Source organism: Salvia splendens, chromosome 3 (assembly GCF_004379255.2).
Source record: "Salvia splendens isolate huo1 chromosome 3, SspV2, whole genome shotgun sequence".
Lineage (NCBI taxonomy): Eukaryota > Viridiplantae > Streptophyta > Magnoliopsida > Lamiales > Lamiaceae > Salvia > Salvia splendens.
In genome coordinates, this window is record NC_056034.1 from 20,185,394 (window position 1) to 20,209,566 (window position 24,173).

Below are 24,173 nucleotides of genomic sequence, written 5' to 3' on the forward strand. Positions count from 1 at the left end.
TTAATGGAAAAACGAACAAAATACATGATTTTAACCTTCCATATTGGACAACGATAGTAACGTCTACCCGGGTTAGCAGCCGTCCTAGATGTCACAAGCTCAGCCTCAAGATCGTGATTACAATTCACAATTTCGGGATGAGGCCAATTCCAATTGAAGCTTGAACCGAAAGATTGAGAAGAAGAAGAAGAAGACATTGCAACACGACCTGAATTCAATTCGACAGTACAAAATTCAAATCAGCAATGCAATTTCACCGAAACATAGCACAAGCACATAGCACAAAAACTAAAATCATAATTCCAGATGCCCAACTGTAAAACTTCAACCAAGAATTGCAAAATTTTCCAGATGCCCCGACTGTAACCCTACAACCATAAAATTCGACCAACAATTGCAAAATAGTTTTTCAGATGCCCGAGAGTAACCCTACAACAAAAAAATTCAACCAACAATTGCAAAATAAAATTCCAGATGAAATCGCCTAAACCCTTGTGGATACCCTAAATTTAGCAAAATCCAGATGAAATCCCCTAAATTCCAGATGCCGAACAAATGAAATCCCCTAAATTCCAGATGCCGAACAAAATAAAATCGCCTATTATGTTTAGAGAGGGAAATATGAAAGCCGACGAAGATGAAAGATGAAAGAAGCAGAGTGTCTATTCTGTTTGGAGACGAATGAAATCATTTAGAGAGGGAGGGAAAGATAAAAGAAAATAGGAGAATGGAAAAATAGTGTCTATTCTGTTTGACAAGACAACTCTTACACATGTAGACTATGTGCAGCATAGGGTGCAGGTTTAGTAGGTAAATAGTCTAAACTGCCCTTCAGCCCATTTGGGCATTTTCGTCTGGAAAATGGCAAAAAACACAAGGTTTGTGATTATATATTTTGTTAGATACATGTGATGGGATTTTTAAATGTTAGGGGTCTCTGCTGTTACACGGCGAAAAGTTAGGGCCCTTTTGTGCAGTTCACTCTTCAAAAAATAAAGTTCGGGGAAAAAACCAGTAAATATTGAAAGTTCATGTATTTATAGGCCAATAACCCTTATAGAAATCAATTTCTTTATCTTAAAATATCTCAAAATATTAAATATACCTATAATTTTATCGATTTAAATTATTGTTACACAATTTGTAAATTGTATTCTATACTTCTGAATATATACTGATTGAGTTTGTAATACTTATTATAATAGATAAATTCTATAAATGTGTTGGGTCGAATTTGAAATAAACTGATTGAGTTTAAAATATTTGTTGATTGCATTCTACAAATATGATGATTGAATTTGTAATATGTGTTGATTGTATTCTATATACGTTGATTGCGTTTCTAGTAACTCTAATATATGTTGATTGTGACGTTAGATGAAAAGTTAATACAATAAGCACATCGCACAACTATAACATACAAATACAATCAACATATCGAAAGCATATCATTAGTATATTTATAACATGCAATAAACATCAACATATACATAAAAATACAATCAATATATTCTCTCCTTCCTATTCAAGATGTTCATATTCTTGAATGTCATGAAATTTTAAGTGGAGTAGTTGTGTGTAATAATGTAAAGTGGAAAATGTGATTGAATATTTTTAATGAGAAGAGAGATTTATTTTGAAATATAGAAAGTGGACATTTTAAGTGGAACAAATTAAAAAAGAAACGAGGACACCTTAAGCGGGAGTGTGGGACGAAGGGAGTAGTTAATTTATTAATTGGATCATATGTACTAATTAGGATTTTCTTATAATTCTAATGAAATAATTGCGACAGACGAAGGTGATTTCTGAATGCCCCGTATCTAAAGTCATCTCACTTGATCTCGATTGTTTAATTGAAGACTGACATTGGATGGTCAAGAAAAAATGTTGTATGGTTAAAATATAATACGTACTTGTTTCAGTAGTGTAAATGAGTAAGAACACTCGTGTTCTTCCTTCTATCTTAAACTTAATCCTCTTTAATAGTATATGCAGAACATTTTCTTTTATTTATGGAATAGATTACTGGTGCAGAATGGCATAGATGTATAACTTGTTCCTTGTGTAATTGATTCCACTTCAGATGGTCTGCAAAACGAATCAAATCTTCGCCGGAGGATGTAGATGTCAATGCCCTTCTTCATAGTAGCCCTCCGCCTCATGGTTCAACATCTGATGAGCCCGTCCCTGAGCCGACAGATGAGAACCAGCCAAGGTGGAAGACTCTTGTTGATCGCACCAAATCAAAATGGGCAAAATGCCCATGTGTTGCCATATAGCAATGACCTTGACCGGTGGGTTGCTTACAGAGTCGAACCAGTACCTGAAAATGCCTGTGTTGCCATATCATATAGCAGTGACCGGTGGTTTGCTTACAGAGTCACAGTAGATCAAAAAGCAACTAACTAGGTAATGCTAACCTTTTGGTTTCTTAAGTAGAGGACCACTTAGTTGTATGGAATTATTACTCTTCAACCAATGTAGGATATGGAGATTGCCCACTTAACTATACAGTATTTGGTGAAGGATGTTACATTGTTATCAGAAAATGTATTTGTAAATCAGTAAATAGGAATAAGTGCAGTATGCAACAAGTTCATATAGAATGAATAACCAAATCTTTGGCTCTTATAATTAAGACGCAATCAAATCAATACATGTGCCATCTAATTTTCTCATCACAAAAATAATGCTCCTACTATGTCAGGATACAAACTGTTCAAAGGTCTACTATTCAATATTCATATTGATTTATAATTCTAGTCTACCCTTTATCATAAAGACTATAAATAGGAGCTAAGACAATAACCTGAAGGAACCTGGCCGTTGTTGAATTAAGGAAACCAGTACACAAAATTTGCTGCAGTTTGGGTGAATTCACATCACAAGACCTTCAATATTGTTCAGAGCCTTTTTTGCAATCTTGAACTTACTAGCCAGTGACTTTTGACTGCTTACGACGTATTTGCTGATGAAAAGCTCAATTCCACTCCTAAGAGCTTCATATTCAGGGGTCACAGCGATACGTGTAAAAATATTCCAAACTTTCTTATCTGGGAACTCGAATATGGCCTCAAATAGCATCCGGAAATGCATGATCCTTTTAGAGGTCAGATTTGCAGGGTCACTCAAATCAACCGCCTTCAAAACAGCTAATGAAAGGCTGAAATTCTCGATCATCCTTGCAGTAAATTTCGCTAAATGCATTGATCTGAGCAGTGGCATTGACTCCAGTTCCTTGAAGTGATCCCACAGGCAATACTGCAACAGAAAATGGCGCATAGTAATTCACTTAACTTAAATTTGTAGGCTAAAATAGGAGAGATGATTTCAAGTGTTGAGTTCTTAACACTGACTGCACCATATTCATATTATGTCCTTTTTCCTCAAGCAGTACCAGGGAGAAGTTTAGATATTTGGTTATAATATCAAATTCTCAAGTATCAACTAAAAGGTTCTTGGTTAAATAAATAGCTAAACCAAAAACTAGAAATTCACCTGTAAAGTGAACTTGTGGTTTTTATCATGGCTGCATAGCTTAGATGCAAGAATACAGTAGTATTCATTGAATACTTTCTCTTGTAGACAGCACTCCACGAGTACCCGCATGATCTCTCGATCCTAGAGGGCAGAAAAGACAATAGGGAAATATGGGAAGTGATAAATGAACTACGAGCATAGTAATTAAGATATTAATACCTGCTTTCCTGGCAAGTCCAGTCCAAGAAGTTTCTCAAACGCATCAATATAGTCCTCTCCACTCATAATTACACAAAAAATCGCATTTCGTGCACTTGTATTCATCCTCATTGATGCCGCAAGCTGTAGCATCTTTTTGGTTTCAGGGATCTCTTTATCAATTGTGCCAGCAACCTCTTCAATATTTTCAACAGTTGAAGCAATATCCCCAGACAACCACCACTGGCCTTTCTTGTTGGGATCAAGTAGCTTGCTCCATTTCAAACCTCGTATTAATATATCATCAACCCTTAACTGCAGTAGAGAAAACAGGGGAAATGTCAATAAAAGAAAATAGACCAGACATATGTAATCATACACATGGTCACACTTACACCCCAGAAAGGACACAACTTTGCTTATTTCTCCATATATGCAAAGAACCTAAAATACTTGTACAGAAAAATCACAAAACTGCAATATATTCTCAGGTACTCATCATGTGGTTATTTTCTATAAATCAAACGGTATTTATTTCAGGATTCTGGAAAAATAATTACTCCCTCCGTCCCTCTGTAGCTGAGTCGTATTCCATTTTGGGTTGTCCCACTGTAGCTGAGTCATTTCCTTTTTTGGAAAAAAGTACTTTACTCTCTCTTCATCTCTCTACCTTTTTCCTTTCTACTTTATTCTCCTTTTACATAACTCATTTAAAACAATATTTCTTAAATCCTGAGCCAAAAAGAAATGCCTCTACTACAGAGGGACGGAGGGAGTACATAATAGCACTGGCCTAATGATACGTCACTTACCAAAAACCTCAAATAGATACCATTTGATTTACAGAAAATAGACAAAACATTATGCAGGACAAAGACCAAACAGTATGCAAATTATGCATGTTGATTGAGCTGGTCCCAGGTATTGACTGCCACAACGACGCACCACTTCACTAAGAGCAGATGTTATTTGATCAAACTTAGCACTTAAAGTGAACTTTACAATTAGACCAATTATATCAGAAACCGGGTTCTCTTTTTCAGTGTTTCGAGCAAGCTACTGTAGAGCAACACGGTGTAGAATTTGTGATGTCTGCTTAATAAGAAGAACGAGAACTATCTTCAAACATACAATAGTAACTGTGTGAGATGAAAACATGAACCTTTTGTAGCCACTTCTTTATGCGAGTGTGCTGCACAGTTTCTTCCTTTGATCTCTTCTTATTGTTCTTTATGTCAAATATGGTTTCAATCATAAACTCCATCTGAAGAAATTGACAGGAGTCAGAGGAAGTAGGAAGATCGTATAATGAACTCATTGTAAATAATTTCCAATGCACATACTCTTTTGCTGCTTATATTTGATTTCCCGGAGTCAGCAGAGGCCTTCAACTCAGTTACCCTACTCTGAATACTATGAATGAAATTTTTCATGCCAACAGGATCATCCCCTCGCAATTTCATCCCACAACCTGTCAGAAGCGATTTTTTAGTATAATAAACACAATCACCAAGAGACCAAGACAACTGCAGGTCATGACAAATGTACATACACAAAGCAGACAATATATTCAAATGTTATGAACTTGTTATGATGAGAAAAACCAAAGAAAGTTTCACTTACACTGCAACACTGTCAGGATTGTCGAAACATCAACCTCTGTTAACCGCCTTCCGAGCATAATCAGGAAATCATATATCAATTCACTGGTTACCAGAAGGAGAGTTCATCAGAGGGGCACATATAAACTCGACATTGACTAATGGGAGGCTAAAGAGTTAAAGATGCAGGAAAAAGATGAAGTTCAAATGTGAATTAAAATGTCAAGTTAATTACATCAAGGAAACACTCACTTGTAGAGCAACCGAATAATTTTTCAGGTTTTTAAAAATTAAAAACTGAAAACAATCTCAAATGTCAATAAGGTTGATGTAATGAATGCAGGATAGAGAGATCACACTATACTTAAACATCATTCCATGTCATACCAAAACCATGTATCTTAAAGAAACCAACTTTTAATTGCACGAAATCAATAAATCTATAGACAGCCAAGGGACACGTTCAAAACATATAATGCTATCTATCATGTTTGAGTCAATATCGGCTGATCGACAACTAAGACTGTCAAGCAAATACCTACTTTCTCTAGTGTGTTAAACACACACAGATTTGAAGTATGGTTCATGTATTCAATTGGAAAGACAAACTAATAAGCAATGAGAGCATGACATTTCATTTATAAAATTAACCAGTATATATAAATATTGTTACTGTACCTGGAGCAAACTCCAAAAACAAATAAATGAGATAATAGAAGGGTCAAATTCCGTAACGAGAGATTGTCTTCTTTCATATACTCTTCCTGGAGATGAAACACAAAAAAGTCTTCTTGTCAGCCAAGAGAAAACACATCTGGAACAGATCATTTGTTGATCAAGTAGATTTTCCAGTATTGGTTAATTAGATTAACATTTTACACCATGCAAAAGATGTATAAACTTTCAGGAGAAAGTACCTCAAAACGATTTGCAAGACGTGAAAGAAGTTTGGCACCAAAGTCTATACCAACCAAAGAAGCCATTCCAGCAACAAATGATGCAAAAACTGCAGCATACCTTCATAAGAAAATGAAGCAATGTTTGTTCAAATGTTTGAGTAAAAAATGAAAGATAATAAGAACCAAATTCAAATGAAAGACATCAATTTATTTCTGAAAAGATCTTACGCTTAAACTAAACAAATTTATGTACAGAACTAAATACCACCAAACCTTTCTTCACCCGACGTATAACCATGGTGTCTGGTGAATACAAGTCATATAAGCCTATGTAATAAAAAGAATTGTTCCTTGCAGGGTGGTCATCCAAGAAATATCAATATACCAGTATATCCAAGGCTGAATAAATGTCTTCTGGAGCTCAGCTCCCTAATGATTTAGAGTAGTATCATAAAAGCCCCAACCCCTCATGGACTCATGGTTGTACCAAAATAAAGAAGGAACCACAAAGTTCATATATATTACTATAATAATGTTATTAATAAGTCTACTACTGTATAAACTCAGCTATGAACAAACTGGAGAAAACATGGGGGGCATCTGGGGAAAGAAATGAATGTTCTTAACTGTTCATTTCCACGAGGGCCTCCTGAACAGGATGTCACAATCTCGTCAGTTACAATCTGGGTTCCAACAGCACGACCTACTGACTGCAAGTAGCAAAAATTACACAAATGATGACAACTGAGATTGTATTCCAACAAGGTAATTCATGCAAATCTGCAATAAAGTAAGTGTCGTCATGACGACAAGAAAGCAATTAATGGTTTCATATGAACAGTATGCCTGATGCCCAACAGTCTGCAAGATGTGCAAGTAGCAGGAATTACAGAAATTATGACAACTGAGATCTCAATTGACGCATGTCAACCCTCAGTATAGCTAGTATGCATCATGATTTGAAACTAATTTTTCATAGGAACAGCTGTCATATTCCTAATCTAGTACTACTGTTACGCAAATAAACGAAAGATAGGCACATAACCACAACAGGACATAGCCATAAGTTTCCAAGCCTATAAAATCAAAAGATTGTATAAATTATATCGAGAAGTAACCTTTGCCTATCAACAACACAAAAATCCTGAGTTAGCAAAAGTCTTATTTGATGAAAGACTATTTGTTAGATATGTGAAACATCAATGTAAAATTTATAACATATACAGCCATTGCCAAAGATTGCTTCCAAGCTCAGTTACTATCTATAATGACATATTTTACATTTTGCTGCCCATCTCTAAAGATTCCACAAACAATGTATGAACAATATAATACAAAGTAGATATGACTACTTACTTGAAAGAGTGCAGAAATTTCCCCAGTGATTGATTCAACATTTGTTTCAGAAAGCCTATTCAGAAGTCCTGAAAACAACGACTTAAATCAATCTAGGAGATTTTATAACTGATATGGCCATCAACCCATACGAGAATACATTGGTATGCTCATACCTCGTAATCTTCTACGCTCTTCAGCATATTCAGCCGATTCATTCCCACCACGCGATCTAAGATGGGGAGCCACATATTTCCCTGGCCCCTTGTTAGGTAATTTATCCAAGGTTACCTCAGATGAGACAGCCTTTGGAGGTCCAGATGCCTCAGTATTTGAGCTTATTCTCGTGTCAACTTCTTGTTCAGATGAACTGGAATCATTGTGTTTTTCTAATAATCTGCTAGTTTGAAGGTTTTTCTTTGGATAACCTGGACCAAGATACGCATCCTCATTCTCCTGATCAAGGGAATCAGACTCTTCACTGCCTTCACCAGATGAAATAGGGGAATCCACATTCTCGAGCTCGTCGTCGCTAGTTACTAAATTGGACTCTTCGCTACCTTCACCGGATGAAATTTTATCATCCAAGTCTTCATAAGCTGAATCCATCTTTATAGTTTTCGATTTAGTATCCCGAGCATTTTTATCCTCTTTTCCAACTTTCCCAAGACTGTCAGCCATAGATGGTATTCCTTCAAGCAACCTATCAAGATCATCATTTGCATTAGTCAACCTCCCACTCTTCACCTTGAGCTTCTTCGCAAGTCTCCTCTCCAAACGCATATCCTCCTCTGCCGATGCCATCATCCCATTCGTTTGCATATCCAGCAAGTTAAAGAAATTGGCTTTTGAAGTTTTATCCGAACTCCTCTTCCGTTTGAACTCCTTTTTCGCTTCTGAGTTTCGCGAAGGACGAGTCTTTCCAGTTGCCTCGATAGTTTTCCGATCCCTTGTTTCAGTTTTGGATATTCCAACCATCTCAGGTTGGTTAGAGCTATCATCAATTTCATTATTCTTAAGTCGCTTCCCTGCCTTCTCAGACTTCGACTCCAATTTAGAAATCTTCGATTGCTACAAACAAATTAAAATTTCCTAGTTCAATAAGAAAATTATAAGAATCCCATGAAGTAAGTGCAGCGATGATATAGAATCAGACATCATACTCGATGGTGGATCCACGAATCAAACTTTTTCTTATTCCTGACTGAGCGAGCTTCTTTTCTGCGCTCTTTGCGGCTGGATTTCTCTTCTGCATCGGAAAAAAACTGTTATCGGAAGTAGAATGGCGTAGTGAACAGAAATTGCACGGATTTTAATCTTACCCATGCGGTGTTTACTGAGGGGCGAATTTCCCCGGTGTGAAATAGGGCAGGAAAAGAGGGACTGGCGTCGTGGGGAGCGGCGGCGGTGGTTGTGCGGAATACAGAAACGGAGGGAAAGCGAGTTAAAGGAAAACCTGCTTTAAATTGAGCTAGTCCATTTAATATTGGGCCATTAACGTAAGAAATCGTGCTCAAATATTTTTGATAGTAAAGCCCAATTAGCAGCAATCTATTGGGGAATGGGGATGGGTTGACGTATTTTAAATTTTATTTATTCAAGTAGTATATTATACTAGTAGTATTTATTAATAATAAATGAATAAGAATTTTATTATTTATTAAAATAATCTCTTTTTCAAAAGATTAATAACTTTTGTACATTAGAATAATTATCTTTATTAATTAAAACAATAATTTTTATACATTAGAACACTAATTTTTCTTTAAAGTAATAATAAATTTTATTCACAAGAATGATAATTTTAATTCATTGAAATAATAAATTTTATTTAATTAATAAATACTAATATTAATTCACAATAATAATACTTAATTTTTATAAGAACACAAAGTTTAATTGTGAGGTATAATTATTATTTTTTATTTGCAAATTAATAAATTTTATTCACAAGATTAATACTATTTATTTGTAATAAGAATGATAACTTTTATTCATTAGAAAGTAATTTTATTAAAAAGAAGAGTAGGAGTAACTTTTATTCATAAAAATAATAATTTTTATTTATTGAAACTATAACTTTTATTCATAATAAATAGTGTAACTTAATGGTTAAACCACAATGCAAAAGACATGCATGACCTTATCATAAACACAAGTGAAGTTGGAAGATCCCACAAAGCTATAGTGCATCGAGCACTCATGCTTGATAAAAAAATCGTATGTGAACATAAAGCATACCCAAATCAGATTAGTTGCAACACAAATATTCGAATTTACACCTATGTGTTTGGAGTGATTAGCTCACTACGGTATGTCAAATGTGGTTATCCCTAGACCCAGTCACAAACCATGTGAATTGTGAGGTGAACCATGCATGGAACCTGTTTGGGCTCACTCCTTTGCATATTGCTACTTGGAGGAACCACATACCGGCCGGTTGTAAGAAGGCTTCTTGAAGCTGGTGCAGACCCTAATGCAAGGGTACATTTTTTCCTTCTGATCTTCTACTCTGTGACGTACGACATTAAGTTTGATGCTTACTTGAGTTGTTATATGATGACTGATTTGGGGTTGTTTCTTGATCTCGGTCATCGCATGCGGGCTTCCTGTTTCTCTGCCCTTGGGGTATCATAATTGATTTTCTTTTCTTTTGGTTTATCATAAGCTGGACTAGAAGAGAAATGTAATCTTAAAGTTGATTAATGACACACAGTTTTTACCAAATTTCTTTGTAAGTGGTGCATTTTTTATCTAGCATATGAATAAAGTTTGATTGACCAAATTGATGGATGCAATAACCTTGATGTAAGTTCCAGTTTCTTATGCCATTGTATTGCAACAAATATTAAAGTTCATTAAATGGGTCATCATTTGCAAAAAAAATATGAGGGAGATGCTATTTACATGAATAGATGCCCATCTTGGTGGTGCAGGAATGGATAAAATATCTCAAGCTTCAGTATTATGAGTCCTTTTCTTCTGGTTTATTAATGCAGACATGGTTTCCTCGCTTCCTCTAAAAATCAGTTTACCACTTGTTAGGATGGGGAATCGGGGTGGAGTAGCCTTCACAGGGCTCTTCATTTTGGACATTTAGCAGTTGCTTGTGTCCTCCTCCAGTTTGGCGCCTTGTTGATACTAGGGGATTCGAAATCTAGAACGCCGGTTGATCTCATATCTGGGCCTGTACTGCAAGCTATTGGCAAGGAAAACAGTTCGGGTATGTAGCTGTATCCTCAAATCTGATTTTCTAGGTTTATTGCTGACATAATCTAGGATGTTGATCTATTTCTTTGAATTTTCAGTAAATACGGAGGTCTTCAGCTGGGGCTGTGGGGTAAACTATCAACTTGGAACTGGAAATGCGCACATCCAGAAGTTACCATGCAAAGTCGAATCTCTTCATGGTTCATTTATCAAATCTATTTCTGCTGCAAAGTTCCAGTGTGGCAGTTCGTGCATGTGGGGAAGTTTACACTTGGGGATTTGGAAGGGGTGGCCGCCTAGGGCATCCCGACTTTGATATACACAGGTGCCATGAAATTAATTTTGGTTTTTATACTTATACCTCAATGTTTGAAGATTTAACAAGCTTTTGTATATCTAAATAATAAATTATTGCTTAATGTTTTCTCAAAATACAATGACTTCACTTTATCGAATGATGTGCTTCCCTATTATGTGATCAAATAATTTTACAAGAAGTCAAGAACGTCAGAATTTTAGACTCTTGGCTTCCTGTGTAGCTACCATGTTTTCTGTTGATTTTGGTGCATCAGTTGAACTAGTGAAAAATCAAGATTCATGGATGGATTATTTAATTTCATCTGTTCGAGGAAAACACAGGATCTTAATCAGGACATCTCTAATTTCCATCATTCCCCTAGAATAGATCTTTTTGGGTGAAACTTCTATGAGCTTAACCATCTGTTTTCTTTCAGTGGTCAAGCTGCAGTCATCACTCCTCGTCAAGTGACAATGGGTTTAGGTGCACGGCGAGTTAAGGCTGTTGCTGCTGCTAAACATCACACTGTTGTTGCGACAGAGGGTGGAGAAGTCTTTACTTGGGGTTCCAATAGAGGTAGATGATGTTATATGGCTAATTTTGACTTTATGATAGCCTGTGTATTTAAGCTAGTCATGCTTTCATTTCTTTTTACACTTTGGAAGAAAATTAATGGTCAGTTTTTTGCGAAAATTGTAACACTTTGTTTAATATCAATATACCATGTTATGTCTGGGAGTAATTATACAATTATACTATCTATTAATGTTCTGCAGAGGGTCAGCTTGGCTATACTTCTGTTGACACACAACCCACTCCTCGTAGAGTCAGTTCCTTGAAGGCAAGAATAATGGCTGTTTCTGCAGCAAATAAACACACAGCAGTAGTTTCAGAGGCTGGTGAGATATATACATGGGGTTGCAATAAAGATGGCCAACTTGGTTATGGCATATCTAACTCAGCTTCAAATTATAGCCCGAGGGTAGTGGCATACTTGAAGGGTAAACACCTTGTTGGAGTCTCTGCAGCAAAGTACCACACAATTGTTTTAGGGTCTGATGGGGAGGATTTTTATTATAATTTTCTTATATGTTTTGTATAATAAATACCTAGAATGGATGGACTTAAATATATGACGGTTTGCAGGTATTCACTTGGGGCCATAGACTTGTTAACCCTAGACGTGTAACCATTGCTAGAAATATAAAAAAAGCTGGAAATACTGTGCTGAAAAATATCTAAAAAGTAAAATAAAATAGCCAATTAGAAAGCTCAAGGCTTTCAGAGCCTCAACCAGAGTTTCTGCTGTAGGATCAAGAGTAAGCTGCTATTTGGTGGTCCCTGATTACAAAGAGCACTAGCAAATAGTAGCAAATTCAGTAACTTTATGATGCTGATCACCTTTTGCGTTAAATTATATTTAGTGCTTAACACACACAGCACTTGCAAATAGTAGCAATTAGAATTTGATGTTCTCTGCTCAGATGCTGGAGAATTCTGCCTGGTTAACTGAACTGATGTTCCTTTTACTGATTCCTCCATATTTTAGTTTCATTGTTTTTATAAGCTTCTTCTTTCCTAAAAGATGCCAAAACTTGCTGCAGGAGATTGTGATTCGTAACCTAGACTATATACTAGCAGTGGCAGTGCAAACTTTTATTGGCGCATCATTTGATATTTTAATTGATCTTGAGAAACTTTTAGACTTGAAGTCATCAGAGCCATGGAGTTGTCGTCAACTTCCTACACCCACTGCTAAATTTCCAGCTATTTTAAATAGTGAAGATGAGAAAGTTGAAGATGATACACTTAGGACACACAATGATGGCACAGAGGGGCTAAATTTTTGCAATGAGGGAAGTCGTAGGTTAGATGGTTTCTTACAATCTGATGATGCTGCGGTGGAAGGTGTCCACAAAAGAATCAGAGCTTTGAGGAAAGAGTTGCAGCAGATTGAGCTGCTTGAGGAAAAACAATCTAGGGGGCATCTTCTCGATGGCCAGCAGATTTCGAAACTTGTAATGAGATCAGCAGTGGAGATTCACTTGCTGAGCTTGGTGCACCAAATGAAACTGTTCATACAAAAGCATCTTCTGTGGTAGATGAAAGAGGAAGTAGAAAAGCAGAATCTAGAAAACAAAGAAGAAAGAACAAAGGAAAGACAGCCCAGAAGGAAGAAGGCTCTAGTAAATTAGCTATTAATTCTGAACCAGGCATCGGGAAGGGCTTCCTGGATGCCGAGGTTCGTGATGAGACCAATAAGGTTAAGGTATGATATCATTTTCCTATATAACTTTGAAAGAAAATTGCTAGTGACTAATATGCAATTTTTGTGTTAAGGAAGCTTGCCGATCTCACTAACATGTTTTCCATTTTACTCAACTATGTTGATAGAAAGGCATATACAGATAGAAGCAATTCCTTTGTTTATTGATTAAGCCATTCTGTCTTTGTTGTTGTCGATATTGTATAGCAGTTGGTTACCATATTCTTTACAATTTATAGGAGAAAGCTGCAAATTTCTGGGAGACCAGGGTTCCAGAATCTCATAGTAAGAAAGCTGTAAATATTCCCCTAGATGCGACTGCTGCTCCAACTGCATCGAAGAAAAAGAAGAGAAAAGGTGGGCTTTCTATGTTTCTCAGTGGTGCTCTTGACGATGTTCCAAAAAGTGTCGCTCCACCACCACCTGTGGTGATGCCAAAAGTGAGGGTCCTGCTTGGGGTGGTACCAAAGCATCTCAGGGATCAAAGTCACTTCGCATTATACAGGACGAGCAGAGCAAGACAGAGACCAAGCCCACAAAGAAGATAGAGTCAGAAGATCATGCTGAAGGAAACAATGGGAAACTCCCGCTACGCTCCATCATCTGTTCCTCTCCGATAGCTATGGCTCCAGCTCGGAAAGCATCACTACCTGATGAAGATGGAAACACACCACCTTGGGCGGCATCTGGAACTCCGCCATCCCTTTCCCGTCCATCTCTAAGAGATATCCAGTTTCAGCAGGCATGCCTATATATGCATGTACTTTCTTACTCTGTAGGTGTTGAAATTGCAGCTTGCAAATAGTTGACAATCTCTCCTATAATTCTATTCAGGGAAAAAAGCAGCAGCTGGGAGTTTCTCATAGTCCACAGAATAGCACCACTGGCTTCTCTGTGATGAACGGTCTGGGATCACCATCGGAGTCTGTCTGCTGTTTTGAACCGTTGGTTCAAACCGGAGGTCGATGCTCTCGCTCGATTCGGATGGAAGAGAGGGCTATTAAAGACCTCAAGCGCTTCTACAGCAATGTTAGGATTGTAAAGAACCAGTTATAAAAGGGAAGATGTAGGTTTTTTTATTTTTTTTATTTTGCTAGAATCCTCTGTAAAGTTCATTTTTTTCACTTCCTAAGCTAGTTGCTTCCAGTTAGTTTCTTGGTTTCTGTTCGTTCCAAAGTAACAAATTCATGGTGTAGATTCGCGTTTAATAGATGCTTATCAGCCATTGATGGCCTATGCATAGTTAGGATTGGCCCAATCGTTTTTTATTTTGGAGCTCAACTTGTATAAAAGTGGCCTATTTTAGTTGGGACTTGAGTTCACCTGTACAAGTAGAATGTGGTTCTTTTTACTATCAATAAAGTTCAAGCTGTTGGCTGGTTGTCCACTAATCATAAGCTCCACCGTTATTTGTTGCTTCTTGTGCTCATCTGGGTTTCATTGGTTGTATTGATGACCATACACAGCCTCTTACAGTCCCATTTGTCTCACATACATTTATAAGTTATGGATTTGTTAGTATATATATTCACGAGTAAATGCCAAAATTGGTCTTAAACATATGCTCATTTTACGTTTTGGTTATAAACTTTATCTTTTGAATTTTTGCATCCTGAACATTTCAATTCGGATCACAATTGGTCCTGAACTAACTGTTCCGTTAGTTTTTAACGGTCAACGAGTTTAATCCCATTTTAACCAAATTAGACTGTTAATCGGATCACAATTGGTCCTCGGGACATTTTCGACGCCGCATATGGCAGCGCGTGAGCACAACGTGGCCGCGTTGAGCATCCAGGGCGCGTCCGCCACGCTGACGTTGTAAGTAAATCAGTGGTGCACTGTCACGCAATGTGATGATGTACTTACAAGTATGAACTATATGAATCTGAGGCCATTCGTAATTTTAAAAATAGCGTAGTGAAGGAAATAAAGCACAACTTTGTATATAGGAATGTGTGCCAAATATAATTTGAGGAAATAAATCTATAGTCAGAAAAGATGTAGAGTATAAAGCTTAGTTTGTTCAACGTGGTCGGTCGGCGGATAAGAAAAGGATGGTCATGTTTTCAAAAGTGAACCACTTAGTCACACTCGTTTTCAGTTATGAAAATTTGTAGAATCTTATGCACATTATCAAACTATATTTTCATGAATTTAATAAGCATAGATTACATTTTTTGGAAATTTTTTTTACGATCTTTTAATCATGAATTTGTCACTATGTCAGTACATATATAGTATTATCATGCCTGCAAGATATAATTCATTCCACAGAAAAAGCATGCAATATTATTCCAATGGCGTCTGTTCGCAAGCTTATAGTTGAGGTGGTGGACGCGCGAAACCTTCTACCCAAAGACGGACACGGTACATCTAGCCCTTACGCGGTTCTCGATTTCCACGGCCAACGCAGGAAGACGAGGACCGTGATCCGCGACCTCAGTCCCACGTGGAACGAGAGCCTAGAGTTCAACGTCGCCAAGACCCCTGAGGTGTTCGGCGACATGCTGGAGCTCCGCGTTTTTCACGACAAAAACGTCGGCCCCACAACCAGGAGCAATTTCCTTGGCAGAGTCATGCTCAGCGCCATCCAATTTGTCAAGCGAGGCGAGGAGGCCTTAATATATTATCCCCTCGAGAAGAAGATCTTGAAGATGGTAACCGAGAGGGATAAGGGATAAAAGGCTAGGCATGGTGAATTGCAGAGAACAAAGTTTATGATTATCTTATTTCTGTATTTCTGTGTGTTTTACATTGTATACAATGATCTCTTTTTATAGGAGAGAACTACAAGTATATTTGGAAACATATCAATCTATTCTAGGTATAATCTCTAATTGGTATTCTCCTAAAATAGATTTATTTCTTTCCTTGATTCTTTCCTTGAATTGTGTCTTCTAAGGTTTGACACTCCCCCTCAAGTTGAGCCGCGGCATCTCCGATGCTCAACTTGCCAAGAACTTCTTTGAACACTTTAAAATTCACAGCTTTGGTTAAGATGTCTGCCAGCTGATCCTCTGACCTCACAAATGGAAATTCTATGACTCCTTTTTCTAGGTTCTGTTTAATGAAATGTCGATCTACTTCCACATGCTTAGTCCTGTCATGTTGCACTGGATTTTCTGAAATACTGATCGCCGCCTTGTTGTCGCAGAATAACTGACTCTTCTGTGTTGGAGAAAATCCTATCTCCGTAAGTAACCTCCGCAACCACATAATCTTCGTTAAACCACTCTTGATTCCTCGGAACTCTGCTTCCGCACTAGATAAGGCAACGACCTTTTGTTTCTTGCTTCTCCAAGTGACCAGGTTTCCCCCTACGAACGTGAAGTATCCTCCCGTAGATTTCCTGTCAACTGGATTGCTTGCCCAATCAGCGTCAGTGTATCCATGAACCTCCAGATCTCCTCATTTTTCTAGGAGTACTCCGAATCCTACAGTCCCCTTCAGATATCTTACAATCTTCAAGGCACCCTCCATATGGTCTTCTTGCGGTTTGTGCATAAACTGACTGACTATGCATAGGTAATATCTGGTCGAGTATGTGAGAGATAAATCAACTTTCCCACCAATCGTTGATACTTCTCCCGGTCTGCTAGCTTTGCTCCTTCTTCTATCTTCAATCCATGGTTGGGTACCATAGGAATATCTGAGGGCTTGCAATCTAGTAAACCAGTCTCTGCTAGTAAATCTAGTACTTACTTCTTCTATCTTAGGAAGATTCCCTTCTTCGATCTCAAGACTTCGATTCCAAGGAAATATTTCAGTGCCCCCAACTCTTTCATCTCGAACTCCTTAGATAGATTCTCCTTCAGATTCTTGATTTCCTCTTCATCGTCTCCTGTGATAATCATGTCGTCCACATAGATGATCATACATGTCACCTTGCCGTCCTTCTTCTTAATGAACAATGTGTGGTCAGAGTGGCTTTGTTCATACTCATGCTTGAACATTGCCTGGCAGAATCTCCCAAACCATATCCGGGGAGACTGTTTTAGTCCATACAAGGTTTTCCTCAATCTGCACACCTGTCCGTCTCCGAATTCTCTAAGAAAACCTGGAGGGGCTTCCATGTAGACTTCCTTATTTTCTTCCAACTCTCCATGTAAAAAGGCGTTAGTGACATCCAGCTGATGTAAAGGCCAATCTCTAGATGCAGCTATAGACAGCAGTGTTCTAACTGTATTTAGCTTGGCTACCGGAGAGAACGTCTCTGCATAATCCACTCCATAGACCTGAGTGTATCCCTAAGCCACCAGTCGTGCTTTATACCTCTCGATTGAACCATCTGCTCGTCTTTTGATTGTGAAGACCCATCGACATCCTACTGGCTTCTTTCCCTTTGGTAGAGTACACTTCTCCCATGTTCCATTCTTTATTAAGGCATCTATCTCTTTCTTCATTGCCTCCATCCAATGTTTGTGTTTCATCGCCTCCTCAAAGGATTGAGGAATCTCATCCTCATAGAGGGCAGCCTCAAAAACTCTAGCCATTTCTATGAGATGTCCATGCACAAGATTAGTTACAGAATATTGGGACTTTCTTCCTTTCCAGTCTGGAGAGTATCGCCGAGGAGGAACGCCTCTCGTACTCCTTAGCGGTAACTCATAACCCATGTCTGCTTGTTCCTCAATTTCCTCATTCTCCCCGTCACTATTAGTTTCTTCCACAGGAGTAATATTTCCAGAGTTATGACTATTTACCTCAGGATCCCTGACCGGGGTAGATAGCGAGGTGTCGCCGAACTCCTCGTCCTGCACATTAGAACTTGACGGCCCGGCGTTACCGCTAACTGTCTCTGGTGGACCGACGTTTAGAACAGGTTGACTTGGACTCGTCAAGTTTCCCTCCCCCTGACTGTTGTGATTCTCTTCCTGGTTTGGTGTAGGCTCGGGTATTGGTGTAGGTGTAGGTTCGGGTACGGGTGTACGTGTAGGTTCGGGTATTGGTGTCGGTAGCCAGCCTAGTGAGTCATTTTCCGGAATTTCTAGTCGACTCTCCCCCTGATCGCTAGGTTGGCTATAGAAGTATTCTCCCTCAACAAAGTCGTAGTTCATGGTGGTATACATGGTTCTTGTTTTAGGATCATAACATCTGTAGCCCTTTTGATTCCGGCCATACCCTAGGAAAACACATTTAACAGCACAAGGGGAAAATTTAGATCGCTCGTGTTTGGGAATATGGACAAAGACGAAGCACCCAAATATCCTAGGTTCTAGACGAAGAGATGATGGGATAGTGGCTTGGGCAGATAGGATGTCCAAAGGTGTTTTGAAGTCCAAGATTTTGGTAGGGAGACGGTTTAGAAGGTAGACAGCAGTGGCTACGGCTTCTGGCAAAAAAGATTTTGGGATTCGGGATTCGATTAGGAAGGCTCGTGTGACTTCTAGAATATATCGGTTTTTCCTTTCTGCTACCCCATTCTGTTCAGGAGTATGTGGATAGGTGGTTTGGTGGACTAATCCCTTTTCAGTGAAGAAAGACTGCATTTTAGAATTGACAAACCCCCCCCATTATCGGATCGAAGGATTTGGATATTGTGTTTGTATTGAGTTTGTACGAAGGTATAGAATTGGGTGAACTTGTCAAAAACTTCAGATTTTGTTTTTAAGAAATAAACCCAAGTCATGCGTGTATAATCATCAACAAACAACAAAAAATAGCGAAAGCCCGATCCCCCAGTAACAGGTGCAGGCCCCCACACATCCGAATGAATTAATGAAAAGAGAGTTTTCACTCTAGTATTATTTAACTTAAACGAATGTCTATGGCTTTTGGCCAAAAAACATGTTTCACAATTAAAGGTAAAAGAAGAATTCAACTTAGGAAAAAGCAAACGGAAATATCCTATAGATGGGTGTCCTAACCGGCGATGCCAAAGCCAAGCCTGCTTATCGGTCAGTCCGTGAGACAGCAACGCAGTACTCTGATGGGCCACCTTATCCACATAGTACAGTCCGTGTCGTTCAGTGCCACGCCCAACTATCGTCCCCGTTTGGGTATCCTGCAGTAAACAGAAACGAGGCTGCATTAGTAACTTGCAGTTCAATTCTTTATTCGCATGACTAACTGACAATAATTTGTGAGATAGTGACGGAACAAATAAGCAATTCGAGAGTCGAAGGGTTTGGGAGATAGTGATAGTTCCCGCCCCCTGAACAGGTGCCAGATCTCCACTCGCAGTTTGAACATAGGTTTTATTTGACTTGGAAATACTTTCAAAATCAGACATATCAAAAGACATTGTGTCAGTTGCACCACAATCAAAAATCTAATTTTTATTCTTTTCTCCTATTTCTGAGGTAGATGACATGGCCAAGGCTTCAAAGGAATTTTGGCATATTATTGTGGGATGTATCACAAGATTTTTACAAGGTTTAGGGGCTGGAATGTGTTTATGAGGAATTTTGGGGAGTTTAGAGGAGTTATTTTCGAAGTGGGGTACGGGGTGCAATATGTGAGGAGTTTTGGGGCTAGAAACAATAAGTCTATGGGGATGGGGTAAAAAACGTGATTTGGCAGAGCTTGGAGGGTTAAAATGAGAGAACCCCCCTTTACCTTCACTCCAAACCCTAGATGGGTCCGCCGCGTTTGCTTCTCCTCCAATCTGCACTCTCGCCGCCGTGACAGTGGCCACGGATTTCTCCTCCCCGCATCCGCCATAATTTCCGGTGGTGGTTGAAGTACCGAAGCCACCCGCCGCGTGCTCGGCGTAGGCAGCTTGGCCTCCGACCGCCGCTGCTGCTGATGCCGATGCCCTCGGTTCGCCGCGATTCGCCGCCCTCTGGAGCTTGGATTTCTTCATTTCATCTCACCATTCGGGATACCCATGAATGAGGAAGGAGGTATCTTTTGTATGCCTCTTTCCTCCGCAATGGCTACAAAACAATTTGCTTTTATCTTCGTCTTATTTGCGGTGAGTGGTTGGATACTGGGACGGCGCCGGTGGTGGCGGTGGAGGCTGACTGGTCCTGTTGCGGTCGAATACGATCAGTCCCGCTCCAATTCCGGAGCCAGGTTGTTCGGTAGGTTTCAATATTCGCGCATTGTCGGCATTGCGCCTCACCATCGCGTATGCCTCTCGAGGAGTCGGTAATGGCTCTTTGTTGATGATCTCCTTCTTGACTGATTCATACCGTTCATCGAGTGCGGTAAGAAACTGATACACCCTCATCCTTTGGGTACGTTGATTGTCTTTCTCGATTGACGGAGGATGGTCAATCGTGCTTGGATATCGGGCGTCTATGGATATCCACAGATCCTGTAATTTTTGCCACAATGCTTCCAAGGTCATTCCTCCTTGTTTGATCGTCATACATTGTCTGTGTAGGTCATACACCTGAAATGGATCTCTCCCACTGCCATACATGATTGCCAGGCCCTCCCAAAGGTCTTTGGCGGTCGCGTATTGAGAAACTTCGTTTACAAGGTCGGATTCGATGTTGTTGATAATCCAATTGAAGGTGCAGTGATCTCTCTGCTGCCACCTCGGGTAATTTGGGTCGGTTATCGGCGGTTCGGGGTCTGAAGCTCCTATTATGTGAGAGGTCAGCCCTTTACCGCCAATAGCCCTCTTCATCAGGTTGGCCCATAGGGGATAGTTGTTCCCGTTGAGCTTTGTTTTGATGGTTACTTCCCCCAGCGATTCTGGCTGGGTTGAGGGGTTTTTCGAGCTCTGCCCTGATGAAAATTCATTAAATTTTAGGAATTCGGCAAATTGTGCCGCGAAATCTGTTGGAAAATTGGTTTGGTTTGAAGTGTTTGTGTTATGTGGATCTGTGTTTGAACTCTCGGTGGTTTCTGACATTTTGTTTGCTCACAGGGTTAAGGACAGACGGTCGGGAAAGGTAGCCTTGGGACGGTGATGAACTCTCTCTGAGTCCCCACCTTAATAACCTGCTATGATACCATCTTGAAGATGGTAACCGAAAGGGATAAGGGATAAAAGACTAGGCATGGTGAATTGCAAAGAACAAAGTTTATGATTCTCTTATTTCTGTATTTCTGTGTGTTTTACATTGTATACAATGATCTCTTTTTATAGGAGAGAACTACAAGTATATTTGGAAACATATCAATCTATTCTAGGTATAATCACTAATTGGTATTCTCCTAAAATAGATTTATTTCTTTCCTAGATTCTTTCCTTGAATTGTGTCTTCTAAGGTTTGACAGAAGAGCCTCCTGAGTTGGATCCAGGGCGAGATCGGATTGAAGATCTACTTCTCCGACGAGGTTGCGCCTCCTTCTCCTCCCCCTGAGCCGGTCGCCGCCGATCCTCCACCACCTCCAGCTTCTGATGAGCCCGAAAAGAATGAAACATCAGCTGCAGCGCCGGAAGAGAAACCACTTGCCGAAGCTGACAAAGTTGAGTCTCCACCTTCTGATCCCGACGCCGATCGATTGAAGGCATCAGTTTCATCAGCAGCAATGCCGGAAGAGAAATCAGTTGAGCCTCAGCCACCGCCACCGCCACCGCCACCGCCTTTTGATTCCGACGCTGATCGATTGAAGGCGTCAGTTTCCTCAGCGGCCATGCCGTTAGTGAAGATCAACGGCCCCAAGCCAATCAGCCACGTGTCGTCGGTGCGTAGGTTTATGTCCGATCAATCTGATAGATCCATGATTGAGCAATCCTCCTTCGATCTAGTAGACAAAATGCATTACCTCTTCGTTCGAGTGGTGAGGGCGAGGTCGCTCCCCACAACGGGGAGCCCCGTGGTGAAGATCGCCGTCTCCGGCTTCCACGTCGTCTCCAAACCAGCCCGGAAAACCGCATTATTCGACTGGGATCAGACATTCGCTTCCCGACGCGACTCGGAAGGCTCTTCTTCAATACTCGAAGTGTCCGTGTGGGACCCTATCGGTGCTGACGTGGGGCATGATTTCCTCGGTGGAATTTGCTTCGACGTGGGTGAGATCCCCCTGCGGGACCCGCCGGACAGCCCGCTGGCCCTGCAGTAGTACCGCCTCGAAGGCGGTGGAGCCCACAGAGGGGACCTCATGCTCGCCACGTGGCTCGGCACCCAAGCCGACGACTCGTTTCCTGATGCTTGGAAGACTGACACCGTGGGTGCCAACGCCAATTCCAGATCCAAGGTGTACCAATCGCCTAAACTGTGGTACCTCCGCTCCACAGACATTTCAATGTTAAACTTGAAAGAGTCGAGCTTCCAATTAAAGGCACAATTGGGATTTCAGGTCCAGAAAACAAAACAGGTCAGTGGCGCGCCGCCGTCGTGGAATGAGGATCTGATGTTCGTCGCCGCGGAGCCTTTCACGGCTGAGAATGACCTCGTGTTCGTCCTGATCGAGCACAGGCCACCCAAGGAGCAAGCCATTGTCGGCGTCACAAGAGTACCTCTGGAGGATCCGAACGAAGAGAAGAGAGTATACAGAGGCAGAGTACATCTGCGCCTCTGTTTCGACGGTGGATATCATGTCATGGACGAAGGAGCTCGTGTTTGCAGCGACTACCGCCCTACAGCTAGGCAGCTTTGGAAACCACCAATCGGAACAATCGAACTAGGCCAACGATCTGCAGCCGATGAAAACTATCAACGCAAAAGGATCAACCGACGCCTATGCAGTCGCAAAATACGGCAACAAATGGGTCCGGACTCGCACCATCTCCGATAGCCTGGAGCCGAGGTGGAACGAGCAGTACACGTGGCGTGTATACGACCCGTCCACCGTTCTCACCATCGGAGTATTAGACAGTTGGGAAGCAGTCGAATCAGAGGCCTCCCTAAGGCCTGATTTCCGTATCGGAAAGGTACGCATTCGTATCTCTACGCTGACTACTGGCAAGGTGTATAGAAGCGTATTCCCGTTGATGCTGCTGTCTCAAGCCGGCCTGAAGAAAATGGGGAAGATAGAATTGGCCGTCAGATTCGTCCGATCAACACCAACGCTCGATTTCCTACACGTGTACTCGCAGCCCCTGCTTCCAGCAATGCACCACCTCAAGCCTCTCGGAATGCTGCAGCAGGAAGCGCTGAGATCCGCTGCTGTTAAGATCGTGGCGGCACACCTCTCGAGGTCAGAGCCGCCCCTGCGACGCGAGGTTGTGAACCATGTGCTGGAGCAGGACGGCGTACAGGATCATAAAGGTGATGGCAGGGGAGGAAGAGGTGTTCCGTTGGGTGGAGGACACGCGCTCCTGGAAGAATCCAACAGCCACCGTCCTCATCCACGCGCTTATGGTGATTCTGGTGTGGTTCCCCGACCTAATAGTCCCCACGCTGGCGTTCTACGTGTTCGCGGTGGAACTACAGGTTCCGTGCGAAGGCGGGGCTGCCGCACTTGGAGAGCGTGGACCGGGAGAAGGTGGACGAGGAGTTTGACGCGATGCCGTGCGTGAGGGGGAACGAGGTGGTGCGTGCGAGGTACGACAGGGGGCGCGTGTGCAGACGATGCTGGGGGAGAGAGTGCAGGCGCTGGTGGGCGACGGGGATATTCGTGGGGTTTTGTTTCGTTTTGGCGTTGGTGTTGTATATGGTGCCGTCGAAGATGGTGGCAATGGCGTTGGGTTTCTATTATCCTATATTCAGGGACAGAATGCCGTCGCCTGCTCTCAACTTCTTCCGCCGACTGCCTTCTCTCTCCGATCGTATGCTTTAACTAATTACTTAATTCTGGAGTGAGATTTTTAGCTATCACTATTAAGTTTCTATATTCGTAATCCGAGTATGTGCTGATTGCAAGCTTTACATTTATTAATTCAAGCTCTAGTTAAGTAGTTGTTCAACTTACTTTTTATCAAATTTAGAATACTATGCACAATGTTAATTATGTTATGCTTTGTATGATTCAAAATATATAATAATTCAAGTTACCATGCTCATTACAATTTTAATTACACACATTAGTCCAGACTA

General features: G+C 40.6%; 1 protein-coding gene and 2 pseudogenes across 1 annotated transcript; 2 read left to right on the top strand and 1 right to left on the bottom strand.

The window, feature by feature from the left end:
• Nucleotides 1-2,604: 2,604 nt before the first annotated feature.
• On the bottom strand, nt 2,605-8,977 carry LOC121795401 (nucleolar MIF4G domain-containing protein 1-like). The gene is made up of 13 exons (XM_042193927.1): nt 8,839-8,977; nt 8,680-8,765; nt 7,693-8,587; nt 7,538-7,605; nt 6,809-6,891; nt 6,200-6,299; nt 5,961-6,046; nt 5,305-5,387; nt 5,025-5,152; nt 4,844-4,945; nt 3,703-3,996; nt 3,502-3,624; nt 2,605-3,264 (listed from the first exon to the last, which is right to left on the bottom strand). Exons 1-13 carry the CDS (start codon nt 8,840-8,842, stop codon nt 2,881-2,883), a joined length of 2,436 nt encoding a protein of 811 aa, XP_042049861.1. The 5' UTR covers nt 8,843-8,977; the 3' UTR covers nt 2,605-2,880.
• An 860-nt stretch (nt 8,978-9,837) lies between these two features.
• LOC121796720 lies at nt 9,838-14,670 on the top strand (annotated as a pseudogene).
• A 920-nt stretch (nt 14,671-15,590) lies between these two features.
• LOC121795400 lies at nt 15,591-23,916 on the top strand (annotated as a pseudogene).
• The last annotated feature ends 257 nt before the right edge of the window (nt 23,917-24,173 follow it).